General features: G+C 39.8%; 1 protein-coding gene and 1 long non-coding RNA gene across 5 annotated transcripts in view; both read left to right on the plus strand.

The window, feature by feature from the left end:
• USP3 (ubiquitin specific peptidase 3) overlaps window positions 1–19,798 on the plus strand; it is a 107,949-nt gene that overhangs the window by 55,988 nt on the left and 32,163 nt on the right. For all 4 annotated transcript variants that reach the window (XM_006044923.3, XM_025295752.2, XM_044925104.1 and 1 more), the window contains 7 exons: window positions 1,831–1,912; window positions 2,872–2,954; window positions 4,169–4,282; window positions 6,852–6,965; window positions 14,373–14,519; window positions 17,778–17,884; window positions 18,062–18,142. In XM_006044923.3, the coding sequence (XP_006044985.1) occupies window positions 1,831–1,912; window positions 2,872–2,954; window positions 4,169–4,282; window positions 6,852–6,965; window positions 14,373–14,519; window positions 17,778–17,884; window positions 18,062–18,142 (728 nt within the window). The remainder of the gene's footprint in view (window positions 1–1,830; window positions 1,913–2,871; window positions 2,955–4,168; window positions 4,283–6,851; window positions 6,966–14,372; window positions 14,520–17,777; window positions 17,885–18,061; window positions 18,143–19,798) is intronic.
• Window positions 6,976–12,722, plus strand: LOC123328080. The gene is made up of 2 exons (XR_006542824.1): window positions 6,976–8,037; window positions 9,333–12,722. It is a non-coding gene; the product is annotated as an uncharacterized LOC123328080 (long non-coding RNA).

A 19,798-nucleotide genomic window follows, 5' to 3' on the forward strand; every position in this document is an offset into this window, starting at 1 on the left:
CACTGTGCACCAGAAACCTAGTATAATCACACTGTGTAGCCACTGGCCATGTGTGCCTGTGGAGCACTTGAAAATGAGCCAGCATGATGAGGAACTGGATTCTATGTTTTATTTAAGTTGAATTATTTTAAATTTACTAGCCACATGTCGGAGAAGGCAATGGCACCCCACTCCAGTACTCTTGCCTGGAAAATCCCATGGATGGAGGAGCATGGTGGGCTGCAGTCCATGGGGTCGCTAAGAGCTAGACACGACTGAGCGACTTCACTTTCCCTTTTTACTTTCATGCACTGGAGAAGGAAATGGCAGCCCACTCCAGTGTTCTTGCCTGGAGAATCCCAGGGACGGGGGAGCCTGGTGGGCTGCTGTCTATGGGGTCACACAGAGTCGGACACAACTGAAGCGACTTAGCAGCAGCAGCCACATGTAGTGAGCGGCTACCTTGTTAAATAGCATGGATCTAAAGGATTCTGCCATTATGAGAATCACCAATGGTAAAATTTAATAACATATTTTAGAAAGCTAAAGGCTTTATTTGTATAAGTTGAATAAAAGTTAGCTATTAGGCATTGTCACTGTGCTTGTGACTCAACTTCTTTCCTCACAGAATTTGTGAAGGAATAACTTGACATTATACTACATACGGGCTTGCCTTATGGCTCAGCTGGTGAAGAATCTGCCTGCAACATGGGAGACCTGGGTTGGGAAGATCCCCTGGAGAAGGGAAAGGCTACCCACTCCAGTATTCTGGCCTGTAGAATTCCACAGACTGTATAGTCCATGGGGTCGCAAAGAGTTTGACATGACTGAGCTACTTTCACTTCCAAGGCACTTTCTCTTTCATACTCCGTGTGGGGTTGATCGCTTCTTACCTTGTCATCAGTGTATGAGAGGCACGTACAGTTGTGAAGACATTTTTCTTAAGAATATTTTTAGATTTGAAGCAGCTGACTGTCACTAGACCTACTGCTCTCAAGGCAGTTCATGTGGAAATTCTGGAAAGAAAAACAATCACATATTTTCTTTGGATTAACCTGATAATTTTGGAAGATGGAAAAGGGTTGGTAGACTTAAAAGTCTGTGTTGTTTAATAATAGTAACTTTTACTTCCTTTGGATTAGTTCCCTGGTACATCATTTTAAAGTGACCCTTTGAAGATCGGAATTACTTTCTGATAAATTTCAAACAAAATCTGTCTTTCATTGTGAAAATTTTAAATTTAATTCAGAATTTATGTGCTGTTTTACAACATGCTTCATAGCATAGCTTAATCAAAGGACTTGGTGTATGCCTGTGTGCCTCTAATGTATTTATCATTCTACAGTCTCAGATAATGTGATCATCTGTTACAACATATGAACAAAAGAGGATACCTTTACCAAAATTAAGAAAGAGATAGAGTATTTGAGTATTTGAGAGTTGATGTTCAATGTCAGAATAATCATGTCAGACCAGGGTCTCCCTTTTTTATGTGGCGTGTGTATTCTCTCGTCTGGAGATTCACCATCGGTAGACAGAGTGGTGGAGGAGAGGGACCGTCTCAGAGACCACATCTACCTGGCCAGCTTCTCTGGGAAGTGCCCGGAGGTGGCAGATTCTAGTCCCACCCTGCTGGAGGAGAAGTGGGCATTTCCAGGGGAAGTGGAACTCCTCAGTACTTGAAGTACTGTTGGGCCACAGCGGCCTCATGGGTCCCTCCCTGGCCTGGCTACTCAGTCAGCCAGGGCTGTACCCTCAAAGCTTAGCACGGCCACCTTTGCCGTCTGTCCTGCTGGGTGGTGTGTATGTAGGAATGTCTTTTTGATTGTCTGTCTTTTTGTGTTTTGATAGCTCAGCTTTCACAGCTGACAGGCACAGGAAAAGAAAACTTTTGGAAAACTCATCACTGAACAGCAAGTTACTAAAAGTAAATGTAAGTAATTAAAATTTATTCAAATACAAGAATTGGTTGAGGTCTAGTCACTGATTACAACTCTTAACATTAGTGTTACCCCCTTATGAACTTTTATAAACGTATGTCTTGTATTTGGAATATTTCACAAAGTGTTTGCCACTGGTACTGACGACTCTCGATGTGACTAAATACCTCGGCGAGTCTGTCAGTGCCTGCCTTCCGTCAGGATTACCACCATGCTCCAGTACCTTAGTGAGCATTTGTTCTTAAGGCCTCCTCGTGTACCTTGTTACCCTTTTGCATAGGGTCTCAGAGATCCTTGCTTCCTTCTGGTAAAGGTCCCTACTGCAGATTCTGTGGGTCTGAAGTTATGGTAAGTTTTGTTCCTTAGTTATATTTTTTCCACTTTGTAGTAGCTTTAGTAGTCTTCTGAAGGTGTGAGGGCTTCCCAAGTGGCTCAGTGGTAAAGAATACACCTGCTAATACAGGATGTTTGGGTTTGATTCCTGGGTCAGGAACAATCCCTGAAGAAGGAAATGGCAACCCACTCCAATATTCTTGCCTGGAGAATCCCATGGATAGAGGAGCCTGGTAGTCTACAGTCCATGGGTTCACAAAAGAGTCAGACACGACTTAGTCACTAAATAAAAACTATAATAAAGCCATGAAGTCTTAAACTTATTTCTTTTAAGGACCTTCCTGGTTTTTACATCATGTACTCCATAGTACTTATTAAAGCTGATTTCCTATTAAGTTTCCATTTAGAACAGTCCTAGGATCAGAAACAGCCTTCTAAAAATATCCAGACACTTATACAGAGAGTAGAAAGAGAATTTGAAATATTCATTGGACTGAAAAGGATTGATTCCAACCTGGCTTGATGCTAGAGTTTCAAATACAGGCCTTTGCCTTTGATGTCTGAAGCAGTTGGCCTTCTCCCGGCATCGCTGAAGGCCGCCTCCCGTTCCATTTTCCAGGGCAGCACCACTGCCATTTGTGCCACGGGCCTTCGGAATTTGGGGAACACGTGTTTCATGAACGCCATCCTTCAGTCGCTCAGGTAACGTTACAGTCAGACCTCAACTATCTAATGTTAGTTTCTGGTGGAATGCTTAAGAGCAAAGGCTCCACGTTCAGGTTCTGTCTCTGGCCCTGACTCTAGCCTGGTAACTTGGGGCAAGTTACCTCAGTTCCCTGTGCCTTGGTTTTCTCATCAGTGAAATGGGGATAATAGTCTGCCTCACAGAGTAGCTGGGAAGATAGTGTATAATTTACATAAAGTGCTTAGAGCAGTGCTTGGCAGTAAATAACTGTTAGCAGTTATTATTTAGTTCCTGTCACTTCTTAAATAGGCTTGACCACAGGCCAGCAAACTTCTGAAAAAGGCCAGATTAAATAAATATTTTTAATTTTTGCATGCCACATCCAGGCCCTCCACATATTTTCCTCCTCCTTTCAGTACTTCCCTCCCTTTTACACAACTCTTTAAAAATACAAAACTCACTTTAAAAATGGAAAAGCTCACTGGCCCAGGGCCAGATTTGTCCTGTGGGCCACAGTTCACAGACCCCTGGCCTGTAAGGAACCTTGTTCAGAGAACTCAGTTTAGTCATTAGTTGAGTCTTAAGTATGGTCATTAGATCAGATGTTTAGAGGATCCTCAATGTGTAGGATGAGCAGTGAAAAATAAAACAGGCAACAAGGCTGACCTAAGTTATCTAGAAGAGATTATTTAGAAAGTTGTGTACTTTCAGATTCTAATGTGGTGTCAAAGACCAGAATAAATTATTTTCCCAGGGCCAGAAGCCACATGTGCTCTCTCCTTAAAGGGACTGGCTCTCAGCTTTTCTAACTTGAATAAGAAATTCTAGTTGCTACTGAGTTCTCCTTGTTACTCTATATAGTGTATTCAAACAATATGGTTGCTCTCATAGTTTGCTTCTGCTGGAGGAAATTATTGAACACCTGGAAACAAAAGCCCTGAAAAGAAAGAAAGGGTGATAATCTCTGAATGGGAAGGGGGATTGAGGATTTGGGGAACAGAGAGTTTCCTTTAAGGTCGTTCTTTATTTCTGTAAAGTCATTTACTTGTATTGTTTCCTGGGAACAAAAGAGGAATCTTAATAAAGAAACATGATGTAAGAGATTGCATTGAATACTACTTTAATGAGAAATAGATCACATTTTCAGAATCCATATGTGGGTCTCATAGTACTTTCTTTACAGGTCCTAGGACATTTAAAAAATTATTTTCTTTTCTTCCTTTTAAAATAGTAACATTGAGCAGTTTTGCTGTTATTTCAAAGAACTGCCTGCTGTGGAATTACGGAATGGGAAGACAGCAGGACGGCGAACGTACCACACCAGGAGCCAGGGGGACAACAACGTGTGAGTCTCAGAATGTGTCCTTTCTGGCTTTGAGCTACAGAACAAATGACTCTTACTGGTGATTTCCATTGTGGTATGTGAGTAAATAGGCACGTGCATTTAAAAAGAAACTCGTTAACAGTTGTGTTTCAGTATTTAGCTGGCAGTCTTAGTAATTGTCGGAATTCATTTATTTCTATTTACCTAGCAGGCAGGATGTACTCTACTTTTGGAGTCTGTGCATTGGGGCATTCTAAAATTGATGTCTGTGAATGAAGCACAGTTCTAGTTACAGAGCAGCATGAATGTCATTAGTCTTTGTGAATTAATTTGTGTGATAGGGTTAGGTAAACCTGTCTTGAATAATTAATTTGCAGTTATCAAACTCATTATGGGGCAATACAGTCACTTGTTAGTTAATGTGGGAGGAGGAAGTGACAAGTGATTATTGAGAACCAAAACAATATGTATTCAGATTCAAACCATGTTCTCTTGGGGTTCTGAAGGTGTGTCATCTTATCATGGTTGTAAGAGGCATCTTAAGGTTACTGAAATGAGGCTATAACAATGTAATGTTTTCCCTGTCTGCCCATCCCTGCTCCCACACACACCATCCCCACACATTCTGAAAAGCCACACATAATCTAGTACTTACAGTCTGACACTGTTCTCTGCCTGGCTGAGGGAGAATAGCATAGACTGTGTTCAAATGGTGTGCAGGGTGGAGCATGCAGTGAAGCCAGGCATTGGCGCAGGGAGGGCATGATGTCACGAGGAGTGCAGTCCTAAGAGTTGGCTTCGGCAGCAGCGTGCAGAATGAGCTAGAACATGCCTGCGTTCAAGGAGGCTTCACACTTGATAGTAATTGGTTAGAGGGAATAGCAGTGAAATGAAGAGGAAGAAATACATGTGCACAAAAGGGAAGAACCAGTAGTACTTGATGCATTAGTGGGATTTAGGGTTTAGTTACAAATTACAGAAATTGCCTCTGGCCATTTTATGCAGAAAAGGAATTTATTGAAGGTCTTTGGTGAACTTACCATTACCAGATGGGTGAGAAATCAGGTCTAGAGTCCAGGCATCGATAAAGGTGTCCTTATTAGGACCACTGGCCATGCCCCGCCCAAGTTTTCCCACTGCCAGCACCGCTGGAGTTGCTGCTGGGTGGAAGCTGCTGCTACGGCTCCCCCATCTCCCTGAACCTGCCCCCACGCTCCTGAAGCTGCTCGTGGCCACCTGAAATGACTTGGCACTGTCACAGCTCTTCTCTAATTCCTGCTTCAAATAGGCATACCAAGGCCAGGTACCTGAATCCTGGCTGCGGGAGAGAGTGGGGCGAGGGCTGAGGAGCAAGTGTTTAGTGTTTTCAGCTTCCATAGTGGGAGGCAGCCTTTGAGTCTCACAAGACTCTTAAGATGGAGTTCCTCAAGCACAGGATGAGGATTTAGGTACTAGGAAGTAAAAAACATAATTTTTATCTCAGGAACCTGTTGGGTAACAGGGGTTGAGAAAGAAGGTGAGATTCTCTGTGGTATCAACCAGGTGTCGATGAGGATGGTAGCTGTATCGACACATAGTCATTGCAGTTGAGGCGGTGTTGAAGTTTACCTTTGTGCATAGAAACCCGAAACTAATGGTGACTTAAGCACCCCTGGTTTATTTTCTTATGTAAAAGTTGGAGCTTGCCCATCTAGCTTCGTTTCTTGGACTCATCGGGCTCACCTGATGCCCTGTCCACCAACCCTGGGTGTGGCTCTCGCCTACATTGTCTGCAGTGCTGCTGGGGAGCCACCGTTCAACCTCATTATAGCTGGAAGGCAGAAAGGAGGAGTGAAGAAGGACCACTCTTTCTCTTTAAGGGGATTTGTCAGAAGTTGGACAAACTCAGAATTTTTTATTCCATGAACTCATGTGCCAAGAAAAAAGTGGCAGTTGTATTCCTGTGGGAGGAGTGAGTGGAGCCCGGGCGGCCATAGGGAGAGTGCAGGGAGCAGGTTTAGGACATGCTGGGTGAGAAGAGACAGAGGGTGCCCCATAGGAAGTTCCTGCTGGGACCTGGAGACCCCCGGATAAAAGCAGTCGTGCGAAAAATGTGGATTTCAGATTTGGATTTGAGAGTCACTAGGACAGAGGTGAGTTTTGAAGCTCTGCGATCAGATTAACTCTCTGCGGCAGAAATGAGCAGACAGTCCCGAACAAGTCTGAGAAGTGCTCCTAGTGAGGGGCAAGAAGGAGAGAGTCAGGAGGTGGACAAGAGATTCTTAACCTGTTTTACATGCTTTAAAATATGCATCAGTAAGTAATTCGGTCTGTAACTTATCCATTGCTTTGTTTTACAAGTATGATGGTTCACGTATGATGGCATACTCAAGAGGTCACCATATAATTAAAAAACTAGTTTTGTCAAGTAGTTACCGCTTTTTCTCTGGGTTTTTGAGATGCTGTTAACTGTCAGATTTAGTTCAGAAGAGACCAAATTTTTTATGTTTTCATATTTTATTTGTGAGTTTTAGACAGTTTGGCATCGTGTACTAAAACACCAGCCTGTCACGAATGCTGCAGGGTCTCATCATCCCTTCTTCTCTTCTAGGTCTTTGGTGGAAGAGTTTAGGAAGACACTCTGTGCTTTATGGCAAGGTAGCCAGACTGCATTTAGCCCAGAGTCCTTATTTTATGTTGTTTGGAAGATTATGCCCAATTTTAGGTAAGTAATATTTAATGAAGGATATTTAAAACATTAATATTAGTCCTTACATTGTTCCCGAAACAGTTTCCAACAACTGGTATTCTCAATAATGAAGACTGTTTTGTTTTTTAAGGAGAAGATAAGTTGGATATATCCTACTAGACAATGTGTTTAAATAATAGACCTTAGAAATGTCTTTAACAGAAAGCAGGGCATTTTGTTGTTATAAAAACAAAGACCTTATAAATAACTTACTGCTCTAGAAAAACATACTGGACAAAATTTCCTTGATTCTTTTAAAATCTTATAAACAGTAATTATCATCATATACTGTCTTATTTCAGCTAAAAAAAAAAAAAAATCCAAATGTAATCAATAGAAAACCATGGTACTGTATTCCAGACTGTAGTTAAGTCCATAAGATTCATTTTTCAGACAGTAACAAAATGAACAGATGATCTCTTTACATGGCTGCAGAGTCACTGAGTTTTCCATGTTGTTTAGTCTCGCTTGAGAGGGAAACGCCCTGCTGTCAGAAAAGCCCCTCTTCTCCTAGGCTCATCAGCCCTGTAGCGAGCGGCAGATTTGAAGCACTGCGGGTGTTTGACAACAGCCTTTGCCACCTTCTGCTGATTTGATCTTTCTGAAGCACATCATGGTTCTTACTAGTCATGATTCTGGCATCTAATATATGCTCCTCTCCTTTTTTAAAGCCAGCATGGTGTAGTAAACCTTAGCAGTATATCTTGCTTGATTGTCTCAGAGCGGTTCAGATCTATGGGTAGTGTGGAGAAGTGTCTGAAGGGTAATAGGACTGTAATTTGTTGCCTTCCTGAAGAGAGTGGCCTTGAGGATCAGACGTAATTGACTATTGTTAACCCTGGTCTTTGTTTTGAAGGAAATTTCTTTTATATTTCATGTTATTTAATCTCTTCTCAGGAAGGAATATCTTGTAAGAATTTTAGAATTATCTAACTCTAAATAGGAAAGGTAGAAATGATTGTCAAGTTATTGCTAATCACTGGTAGGAATTTCTATCAATCACCTAGTTAAGACAATTTTATTTTCTTGGGCTCCAAAATCACTGCAGGTGGTGACTGCAGCCATGAAATTAAAAGATGCTTGTTGGAAGGAAAGCTATGACTAACCTAGATAGCATATTAAAAAGCAGAGACATTACTTTGCCAACAAAGGTCTGTCTAGTCAAGCTGTGGTTTTTCCAGTAGTCATGTATGGATGTGAGAGCTGGACCATAAACAAAGCTGAGAGCTGAAGAATTGATGCTTTTGAACTGTGCTGTTGAAGAAGACTCAGGAGCCCCTTGGACTGCAAGGAGATCCAACCAGTCCATCCTAAAGGAAATCAGTCCCGAATTCATTGGAAGGACTGATGCTGAAGCCGAAGCTCCAATACTTTGGCCACCTGATGTGAAGAACTGACTCATTGGAAAAAACCCTGATGCTGGGAAAGACTGAAGGCAGGAGGAGAGGGAGATGACAGAGGATGAGATGGTTGGATGGCACCACCAACTCAATGGACATGAGTTTGAGTAAGCTCCAGGAGTTGGTGATGGACAGGGAAGCCTGGCATGCCATGGGGTTGCAAAGAGTCAGACACGACGGAGCACCTGAACTGACCTAGTTGGACTCTTGATAGGGATTTAATCCTTGTGTTTTGTTACCAGATAAAAAGTGCTTCCATTTGTTGAATACCTGTTATGTGCCAAGCACTTTGGATATTTTGTATCTGATTTTCATTAAGAAACACAACAGATTCCCATCAAGGTAGGAAGCGTTGCTGTTGTTCAGTCGCTAAGTCATGTCCAACTCTGCATCCCCTTAAACTGCAGCACGCCAGGCCTCCCTGCCGTTCGCTATCTCCCATGAACTTTGCCCAAGTTCATGTCCCTTGAATCGGTAATGGACTTGATTCAATGGACTAGCCATGATTCAATCGGCTACCCAACCGTCTCATCGTCTGCCACTCTCTTCTCCTTTTTGCGTTCAATCTTTCCCAGCATCTGAGTCTTTTTCCAGTGAATTGGCTGTTCGTATCAGGTGGCCAAAGTATTGAAGCTTCAGCATCAGTCCTTCCAATGAGTATTCAAGGGCTGATTTCCTTTAAGAATTACTGGTTTGATCTTCTTGCTGTCCAAGGGACTCTCAAGAGTCTTCACCAACACCACAGTTCAAAAGCATCAATTCTTTAGCACTCAGCCTTCTTTATGGGCCAACTCTCACATCCATCCATGACTACTGGAAAAATCATAGCTTTGACTATTTGGACTTTTTCGGCAAAGTGATATCTTTGCTTTTTAATACTCTGTCTAGGTTTGTCATAGCTTTCTTTTCAAGGAGCAAGGGTGTTCTAATTTCATGGCTGCAGTTATTATCCACAGGAAATGTTAGCTTCGTTTTAAAGATGATGAAACTTCGACAGAGAGCAGTTCAGTGTTATACATCTAGTAGGTGTTAGGACCAGAATGAGAACCCAGGTCTTTATGGCACTGGTCAGTGATAGATGTGTTCACAGTAAACTCGTAGTAACTTATCTGCATGCCCCAGTGAGGCCCACCAGCTGTCTCTGTACTCTTCTGCTTGGACTGCATGGTGACTCAGTTCCCTCATTTAATTCTGCTTTTCATCTAAATCTGCCCATTACTTCTACCAGTTTATTTGTTCTAGCTGTGAGCATGAGTTAGTTTTTAGCTACTTAATTTTACACATTCTGTTATTCCTACCGATGAAAGAAAAGAACTGGAAAAGCTGACCAGGTTGAGAAATTTGAATGGCGTTGCTGGAGTGATTCCTGTAAAACATGGCCTCTTAGATCTCGCTAATGACCTAGCGACTGGGCAGAATAAGATGTCTCTGTGTTCTCAGCAGGGCTTTCTCTTTGTTCTGTAATAATTCAGATTGTTCCCCACTTTCGTGTTGTCGTTCAGTCACCAAGTCGTGTCTTACTCTCTGTGACCTCAAGGATTGTAGCCCACCAGGCTCCTCTGTCCATGGGATTTTTCAGGCAAGAATACTGGAGTGGGTTTCTCAAAGAATAATTTTCTCTTGGTTAGACCTAGATCTTGATATTGTATCACGGATAAAGTTTTAGTGCAGGGTCACTGCCCAATGCCCAGGTGTAAGGCTGTGAGGTAGGGTTTTCTTCTTATAATTGTTACTCCTATTATGTGTATAGGGCTTCCCTCGTGGCTCAGTTGGTAAAGAATCCTCCTGCAGTGTAGGAGACCTGGTTTGATCCCTGGGTCAGGAAGATCCCCTGGAGGAGGAAATGGCAACCGGCTCCAGGATGCTTACCTGGAAAATCCCATGGACAGAGAAGCTTGGCAGGCTGCAATCTATGAGGTCACAGAAGAGTCGAACATGACTTAGTGACTAAACCACCACTACCTATTATGTATACAGGGTAATGTTCTTACAACATGCCAAAGTGGAAATGAAGTGAGTCTTGAATTATGTTTTTATTGTAGTTATAATCCCAAAGTAAAATTTTTTATAGTTTAGAAAGCCCATTTTCCTTGGCTAATAGATGTCAATATCCAGAGAGTTTGATCCCTTGAAAACAACTTTCATCTCATTGTATGTCTCCATCAGAGCTCATGGGCAACACATCACAGGTGTGAGGTCCTTGAGCAGTAATATTTTGAAAGAAATCTTTTCTGAGCAGTGTCAACCGTGGGCTTAAAATATTCAGTAAACAATGTTGTAAACAGATGTGCTACATCCAGGCTTTGTGGCTCCATTTATAGAGCAGAGTAGACTGAGTATTATTCTTAATGGCTTTAGGATTTTCAGAATGGTAAATGAGCACTGGCTTCAACTTCAAGTCTCCAGCTGCATTAGCCCCTAACAAGAGAGTCACTCTGTCCTTTGAAGCCAGACGTTGACTTCTCCTCTCTTGCCGTGAAAGTCCGAGAGGACATCATCTTCCAGTATAAAGCTGTTTCGTCAGCATTGAAAATCTGTTGGTTAGTGTAGCCACCTTACCTATTGATCTTAGCAAGATCTGGATGTCTTGCTGTAGGTTCTACATCAGCAGTTGCTGCTTCACCTTGCACATTTATGTTAGGGAGATGGATTCTTTCTTTAAACCTCGCTTACCAACCTCTGCTAGCTTCAGGCTTTTCTCCTGCAGCTTCCTCACCTCTCTCAGCCTTCCTGGAATGGAGGAGAGTTATTAAGGCTTTGCTCTAAATTAGGCTTTGGCTGAAGGAACTGTTGTGGCTGGTTTGATCTTCTGTCCAGCAATCTCCGTATCAGCAATAGGGTCTCACTTTTTAAATCAATGGTGTCTTCACTGGGGCAGCACTTTTAAGTTCCTTCAAGAACTTTTCCTTTGCTTTCGCAACCTGTCTAACTGTTTGGTGCAAGAGGCCTAGCTTTTGGCCTCTCTTGGCTTTTGACATATCTTCCTCACTAAGCTTAATCCTTTTAGCTTTTGATTTAAAATGAGAGACTTGTGACTCTTCTGTCAGTTAAACACTTAGAGGCCATTAAGGGTTGTTATTTATCCTAATTTGAATATCATTGTGTCTCAGGGAATAGCGAGGCGGGAGGGAGGGAGGAAGGCAGGAGCAGCCTGGCGGTGGAGCGGCCAGAACACACAGCATTTACTAAGTTTGCTGCCTTACGTGGTTGTGGCACCTAAAACAAGGACCAGAGTAACATCAGCGGTCACTGACCACTGATCACATTAACGAGTACAATAATAATAATGGAAAGATTTAAAGTATCACAGGAATTACCAAAATGTGAAAGAGACACAGTGAACAAATGTTGGAAAATGGCCCCAACAGACTTGCCCAAAGCAGGGTTGCCACAGACCTTCGACTTGTAAAAACCACAGTACCTGCAAAGCACTTAGCAAAGTGCAGTAAAACGAGGTGCACCTGTATTAATTCTAATTAGGAATTTATCTATTGTATGGGTTTTTTGTGTGTTTGTAAACAAAAACATTATTATTTTCATTTTCGAGTATTTTTGTCTCAAAGAAACTCAGCCTTGATTAATGCCTTACACTGGGTAGGAATAGCTAATTGTAACTGCTTTTGGTTTTGCAGATAATTTGGGCAAAATTGTAGTTTATTTTAAATATGAACAGAACCTAAAGCTCTTATGTGTCCTAGATATTTCAGAAGAAGCTTGTTGTAGAGTGATAACATTTGATTCCGTAGAGGCATATCCTGTTCCGTGCTGGTCTTTGCCATTTTACACGTAATGCAGTGGTCCTTACTAAACAGCGAATGGTCAATAATGCTAGGCATGTGTCACAGTTGTGCATGTTGGAGCCTTGCACAAGTGCTTGTGTGTGCCTGTATTACCTGATGTCCGTTTCATTTGGAATATCTGCTTTTCACTTCAACAGGCACAAAGTAACGTTTTCTTCATTGGAACCTTTCTTTGTTCTCAAGATGAAGAGACAGTTGCTCTGTTCCTGTGTGTTGTGCCTCAGCAGCGCCCCTCATTCAGAATGGAGGCCTTACGATCGTCTAGGCTTTTTATGTTTGCAGTGTGCTAAGATGATTTATCTTTATGATACAGATTCTCTATAGACATTAAAGAGAAAGAGGTAATCTTTATGTAAGGTCACAAACAAGTGAGGATAAGGAACAGTGGTAAAACTGGAGCTGCCATTCTTCAGATAAGTCAATGAAAGGCTTTATTTAAATGTTTAGAAATGGAATTCTAAATGTCTCTTAAGTCAGAATAAAAAAAAAAAAAAGTCCTAGAGGAAATACGGACTTTTCATTCTCTGGGTAAAGATCACAAATTGTAACAGATGCCTATAATTTACTTTTATGAAACAATGAGTGTTCCATGATGTCATATAGGTCACCAAATGTATTTCTAATGGTAAAGGAAACAGTAGAAAATAATGTATTTTGATATAAGGAAAGAGAATCATGGTGTGGTTGGAAATGTTCATTAATGTACATTAGGCAGATTATTTTAAGGATGGATATGTGTTTGATGAAAATGCAAATTGACATAACTACAAGATAAAGGTTTTAATGATCCATTTTAGAAAATGATGATTAGATATTAGGTTATTTTGGTCAGAGAATAAAATGTTTTTATATAGGATAGAATTTCAGATATGACCTGAGATACTGATCTTATCTTTGAGTCATGAAAAAGATGTATATTGAAAGGGTTTAAAGTATCTCCTTAGATATATATATAAAGGAACTACCAACTTTGAATAGTTTTACTTTTAACTTAAGTTTAACGTTTTATTCATAAGAGTCTTAAATACTTGAACAATATATGTATTACTATTTAGTTACTAGTTTAGAAAAAGTTACAGTGAAATACTGACTTTTGATGTAAATTCCATTGATTAGGCAGATCATTTCCATAATTTATTTCCAGGAGAAATTTTAGGAAAAGGGGAAAAATCTGGTTAAAAGAAATTTTGTTTGTGGAACCACTGCCTAGAAGGGCAATGAAAATTTTGACTCCAGACCAGGCCAGAAAACTTGTCACTTAGGGCAGAGATTAAAGAGAACCTTCCGTGCTGGTAAAAAATGTAGGCAGAAGTCTTTCCTATCCATAATTTTATAAATGTACTTTAGACATCACGCTGACTTATCTACATAAACCTCTAACCCTTCTAGCTGTACCAGCTTAATTTTGTCAGATTTCATTACTCTGCACTTGGCATTGATCTGTATTAGCATAAGAATTCCATGCAATTTCCTGACTGAATAGAGTATAAGAAATAACCTCAGACTATGTGGCCATACTTATTCAAGTTTTAGGCTAGAGCATAATTGTATATGTGTCAATGCATTTTGAAAATTTTATTTGTTTAAAAAAATGTCCTTTGAATCAGAGATTAGGATGTAAGCATAGAATGTTAGACATCTTTAGCTCTTTAGATAAAATTTTTCTTCCTTTCAGCCAGTGTTTGAAAATTAGTATCTTTTAATCTGAAGATTTTATTTCTTAAACTTTAATAAAACTTTAGACCTAGTTTTCTGGTGCAGGTATGATGTGACGTTTTAACATGTGAGCGTCTCCTAGAGAGGCTGTGTGGGAAATGAGGAGCTTCACAGTCCGTCCAGGAGACAAGGTTGTGGTCCCATCTCTGTTACTCTCCTGCTGTAGGGCTTCAGGCAGGTCACACAACTCCCTTTTTGCCTCTCAGTGTTCCCCTTACAGTGATCTCAACTGACATCATCCAAGTCCAATTAGCTCTACTAGTCCGTGTTTCCAAACTTACTTTTAAGAAGTGGAATTCTGTCTTGAAGGTAATGTTATGTATAAGACAAGAAGGAAGTGAGGATGAGGGATGAGGGAGCCTCCCTGTGTTCTGAGCACAGCGTTGCGGCCCTCCCTTCACTTCACCCTCCAGCGTGTCTGGCCAGGGAGGCAGAGCCACTCAGTGACTATCTCTGTTTGCTTCAAGGGGCTATCAGCAGCAGGATGCCCATGAGTTCATGCGCTACCTGCTAGACCACCTGCACTTGGAACTCCAGGGTGGTTTCAACGGTATTTCCCGCTCATCAATTCTGCAAGAGAATTCTACTCTGTCTGCAAGTAACAAATGTTGCATGTAAGATTTCATTTCCCTCTGTTCACTAGTCATGAAGGCTTAAAATATTTTGAATGTGTATTTTCCTACAGCTTCATTTTTGACTTAACTTTTCCAAAAATAATTTTATATTTTTAACCTGTTCTTTAATCACACTGAGGCAGTGATAACTTTTCTGAATTTGGGGGTTTTTTTGCCTCTCAATATGAACAAAACAACCTTTTGGGTTGCTTTCCCAAGTACTAATACTCCCAAATATACATTGAGATCAGAATGTTTATTTTGCTAAGGGAGACATAATCGACTTTTATTTCAGCTTGGATTTTGGTTATTTGTCTCCTTGTGTTCAAATTTTGGGAAAAACTTTATACTTATCTATGCAGGAAATGGACTTTATAAGATGAATTCCCCAAAGAATGAAAGAAAATAATATATAGGGTTGCTGTAGTATTATCGCCTGGCAGTCCATAAATCGGTAGTCTCATAGTTAATCTGACTGAATCAGAGAAGGGCAATTATTATGAATGGCCATACTTCTTAAAATGTTTGGTCCTCAAGGTCCTAGTAGCTATGTTCAAGTTAGAAACAAGTATAGAGGGGGAAGGAACTGTGATCTTGTAGAAATGGCCCTGCTGCTAGCATCAACTCAAACATAGTATTAAATAACAAATTCTGCTTTGTATTTTATGTGACGGTATACTTATACACAAAGGATACTGAGCTGGGCTCTAAGAAGGCCAGTCCATGTGAAGTGAGGGGGTATCACATTTTGAGATAGTCACAGGTTGTTCTTTTAGTAACTCTTGAGTTTTCAGTATTAATCCATATCTTTTAATGATATTTTAAATAATAGTAAATTTTAAGTTTCATTAGGAGAAGGAAATGGCCACCCACTCCAGTGTTCTTGCCTGGAGAATCCCAGGGACGGGGGAGCCTGGTGGGCTGCTGTCTATGGGGTCGCACAGAGTCGGACACGACTGAAGTGACTTAGCAGCAGCAGTGAGTTAGGAACATAAAAGTGAAAGCTGCTCAGTCATGTCCGACTCTTTGCGACCCTGTGGACTATACAGTCCTTGGAATTCTCCAGGCTAGAATATTGGAGTGGGTAGCTGTTCCCCTCTCAGATATTAAAAACTCAGGCTTCTTTATGTTTCCTTAAATTCATGGAAGATGCATTTCAGGATCTAAGGATGAGACTTGCTAAAACTGCCAAAAAAAAAAAAAAAAAAAAAAAAGAAAATCAACAAAAAAGGTCTCCTATATTTGTGTTTATTCATATAAACACATCAATCCCTACTGAAGGTGGGGGCGAGGATGGTAGAAATAAATAGCAGGTGGGTTCTTTTTAATATGTAGAAGATCATTAGTCCAAGTATAAAGGACCTTCTCAGCATAACAGCCTGTCCAAGTAGCTAATATTTACACTTTTCCTGGTGTGCAGTTATGATAGAAGTGATTTTGAAATAACTTGTGAATCTTGTTTTAAAATAGCCAAGACTTGATTAGTATCTTTTTTTCAGAGGAAGAAATTGTAAAGGAAGAAGTACATTGAGTTTAAATGTACTGCTTTTTAATAAAGCAGTTTCCATTTTAATTAAAGGCAGCAGATTATGTGAATATCAGTATGAAAGGATCAGTCATAAACCCTTTATTTTCAGTAGATTTTTTTGGGGTATATCCTTTGTAATACTAAAGTCATGTATCTTATGAACAACTTAAAAAGCTACAGTGTATTTCTTTTACCAGTACAGAAGGAAGCCCTTTCAAAGAAAAGGAAGCAGAACTTTTAAAATAATAGGTTTGCTTGGGTAGGTTTTTTTCTGTCTCATCATTGCAGTAGGTTTCATTTGGAGCAACTCAAAGTATGGTTCAGTGTGTTAGGAATACTATTGACTGTAAGTGACAGAAACCACCTCAAATTACTGTTAGTAAAAAAGAGCAATATACTGGCTCAGATAACTGCATAAGTGTGCAAAAGTTCACATTTGTGTTCACTATAGTGCTATTAATGAAAGCACACAATAAAATAACCTCAGTACCATTAATAATTTAATTTCATTTTCTTATATTCTGATTTATCTTTATTTGTTCTGTTGACAGTTTTATGTGGGTTCCTGTGGTTGCAGTGAAACCTGGAGCCATTTGGGATTTTAAATATTTTTTACCAAAGTATATACCCATCAATACTATATTGTTAAGAGAAGGAGCTCAGGTCAGGCCAGCTGTGTGAACTTGGGCCAAGTTATTTAACCTTTGAACCTCAGCTTCCTTGTCTGTAAAATGGGGACAATCTTCTCTACCTCAGAGTTGTTGTGAGGATTAGTTTAGCACATGGAAAGTATTTAGAATGGAGCCTGGCACCTAAGTACATAAGTGCTTGCTAATCATTCTGTCACTGATGCACCTTGTCAGCTGTTACCGTCCAAACCGTGGCACGCCGCGCGCCTGCCACAGAGCGAGGTACACGTCCAAGGTGTATACTTAGGGAAGAGAGGACAGCAGAAGGCAGGTGCGGCCCTGCCACTCAGATCAAAGATGCTTACTCAGAGGGCTTTCTCTTTGGTAAGCACTTGTCTAAAAAGCATTGTACGTATATTTGCATTTCCTCATCACCAGGCTTCTAAGGTAGATGGATGTTATTCCTGTTTTACATTTGATGAGCTGAGGCACACGTAGGTTAAGTAACATTAGGACAGTCGGTGTCTTATTGTTCTTACAGTGCTGTACACATTTTTGATCTCTACAGGGGAATGATATTGTTTAAGTGTTTGTGAAATCATCTCTCTACCAGTGATGACTAAGTATGTGTTAAATTTGTTTACCTCATTTTCCCCAAATGTGAACATCTAAAAAAAAAATCTTAAACTATCTTTGATGAAGGTTGTTGTTCAAAGTAACATAATTTAGAGAGATCCCCATATGATGAGAAATCTTGCAAAGGATCTAATATACGGGGGTTTCCTGTTCCTGAGGGGTATATTGGAGGGAAAAGGGGTCTCTTGCTCTGAATACAAGTACATATGTGATCTGTTAGTAATGGCAGATGTTCAGTGTTAGTAACTTTTGTATTATAGAAAGTAGTGGCATTGGGAGAGGGGTCAGAGGAAGGCCAGTGGCTTAAACCTTTTATTTGGTATACATCTATTTAGCTTTTAAGCTTTTGTGTTATTCTATAATTTAAATTATATATCCCCCAAAGGGAGTGGGGAGTGACCTAGAGGAGCTTTTACATATATTTTAGTTTTTTACTGAGATATTTTCCTATGTGATTTTCTTTAGAAATGGAGCATCTACGGTTGTCACAGCTATATTCGGAGGCATTCTCCAAAATGAAGTTAACTGTCTCATATGTGGGACAGAATCTAGAAAGTTTGATCCATTCCTAGGTAAGACATACTTGGCATGTGATGATATGATACTGTATTAAAATAATAACTGCAATGTTTCCTTTGAAAGCTAAGACAGTAAAGAGATAAATCCTTAAAAATACATCATTTTTGGAAATTATTTTTTGTGTGGTTATATATTCCTTTAACAGTTCCATTTTCCTATTTCCTTTTAAGACCTTTCATTAGATATTCCAAGTCAGTTCAGAAATAAGCGCTCTAAGAATCAAGAAAATGGACCAACTTGTTCATTACGAGGTAAAGATACTTTAATGTTCTGGAATTTCTTCCCCTACCCTGAAATAGCTGAATAATACATATATAAGCTTCATCTAGAAGTGCTGTATTGTTGATTGTTTTAATGAAATTTGTGCTGTAACTTAAGTCAAACCTGAATGTCTCTTCCTGTCCAAAAAAATTGTTTAGCAAGAATACCTGCCAGAGGTATTGACCTGCTGTCAAGTGTACAATATTTCTTACCTTTTTATTTTTGAACTTTTTATTTTGTATTGGCGTGTAGTCCATTAATAATGTTGTGATAGTTTCAGGTGGACAGCAAAGGGACTCAGCCATGCATACGTGCATATGTATCCATTCTGCTCCAGACTCTTCTGTCTTCTTTTTAATAATTGTAAATCTAGCACAAAACTTTATTCCGATCTAATGAAATAGTTTATTCTATGGCTGTTCCCCTAGTATCCAGAGGGAGAAAGAACCTCAGAAAAACTTTATAAACTGTGGTGTCATTTACTCTCTTGTATGCCTGGTAATTTGAGAGCTCTCGATGATGGCAACTGTTGGCTAAGCCTGAGGCCTTGCTTTTAATTGGAAAATTAAAATTCACACTTAGGAGATTTTTGAACAAATTTTTTCCTTCCTGAGTATTAACTACTTTAGTCAAGGCAAAAGGCCTGTCCTTGATCAACCACTAAAATGACTATTCTTTTCAGTCAGAGAAAGAAGAAACTTATCAGGATAGGAAAAAAAGGATCTAGTATGTGTGCTGTCATTAAGGACCCCTACACTGAAGGCAGATAACAACGTTATACCCTGAAGGGCATGTTCACCAAAAGTAACTTTTTTGTCCTTTAACAGTTTTAGGTGATACTGTCATGATTTATATACATATTATGTAATCTTTTCTTACAGAAGAAGGTTCTGTTGGTCTAAAACCGCACTGTCCAACATGCAGACCACAAAGTCACATGTGCCTATTAAAATGTAATCAAAATTTAAAACTCAGGTGCTCAGTAGCCATATATGGCAAGTGGTCAGCACAGATGCAGAACATTTCCACTATTGCAGAAAGTTCCAGCATGGACAGTGCTGCTCTAGAATCAAATTATTCAGCAAAATGTATATGAAGACACTTTGTAGATGCTTTTAGTTTGTTCTCCATCTATCTGACAGTGTTGTCTGTCTTGTTTGAACAAGAGTATGGAATAAATTTAAGGAAGCCCCATTCATGCCACTTCCCCCTAAAATATGTGGCTATAGTATGTTTCTCTAAAACTGTTTCTGGCCTGTTTGAAATTAAGAAAATATCACAGTTTACTTGATAGCAAATGTCAGACCACCTTCCCTGTATATTTACAGCATGTGAATTCAGGCTAATTTAAGCATAAAACAAACATTATTTGATCATTTAGAGAGGAAATCAATGAAAATTTTAAAGGAATTAGCCTTAAACTATATAATCTAAATTAGACTGAATTCATCTTAAAATTTCAATAAGAACACTAATATTAATGTTATTCCTCAGTGTGTATGTGTGTATATATATATGGGTATATATTTGAATAATATTTCCTCAACAACACTGATTTAGTCCAGATGATTTTTGACTTCGAGACACAGAGACACTCATTTGCTCATGTTTCTGTCCTCCTTTTCCTCAGTGCTGATTCCTCGCAC

The sequence above is a fragment of the Bubalus bubalis genome, chromosome 11 (assembly GCF_019923935.1).
Source record: "Bubalus bubalis isolate 160015118507 breed Murrah chromosome 11, NDDB_SH_1, whole genome shotgun sequence".
NCBI lineage: Eukaryota > Metazoa > Chordata > Mammalia > Artiodactyla > Bovidae > Bubalus > Bubalus bubalis.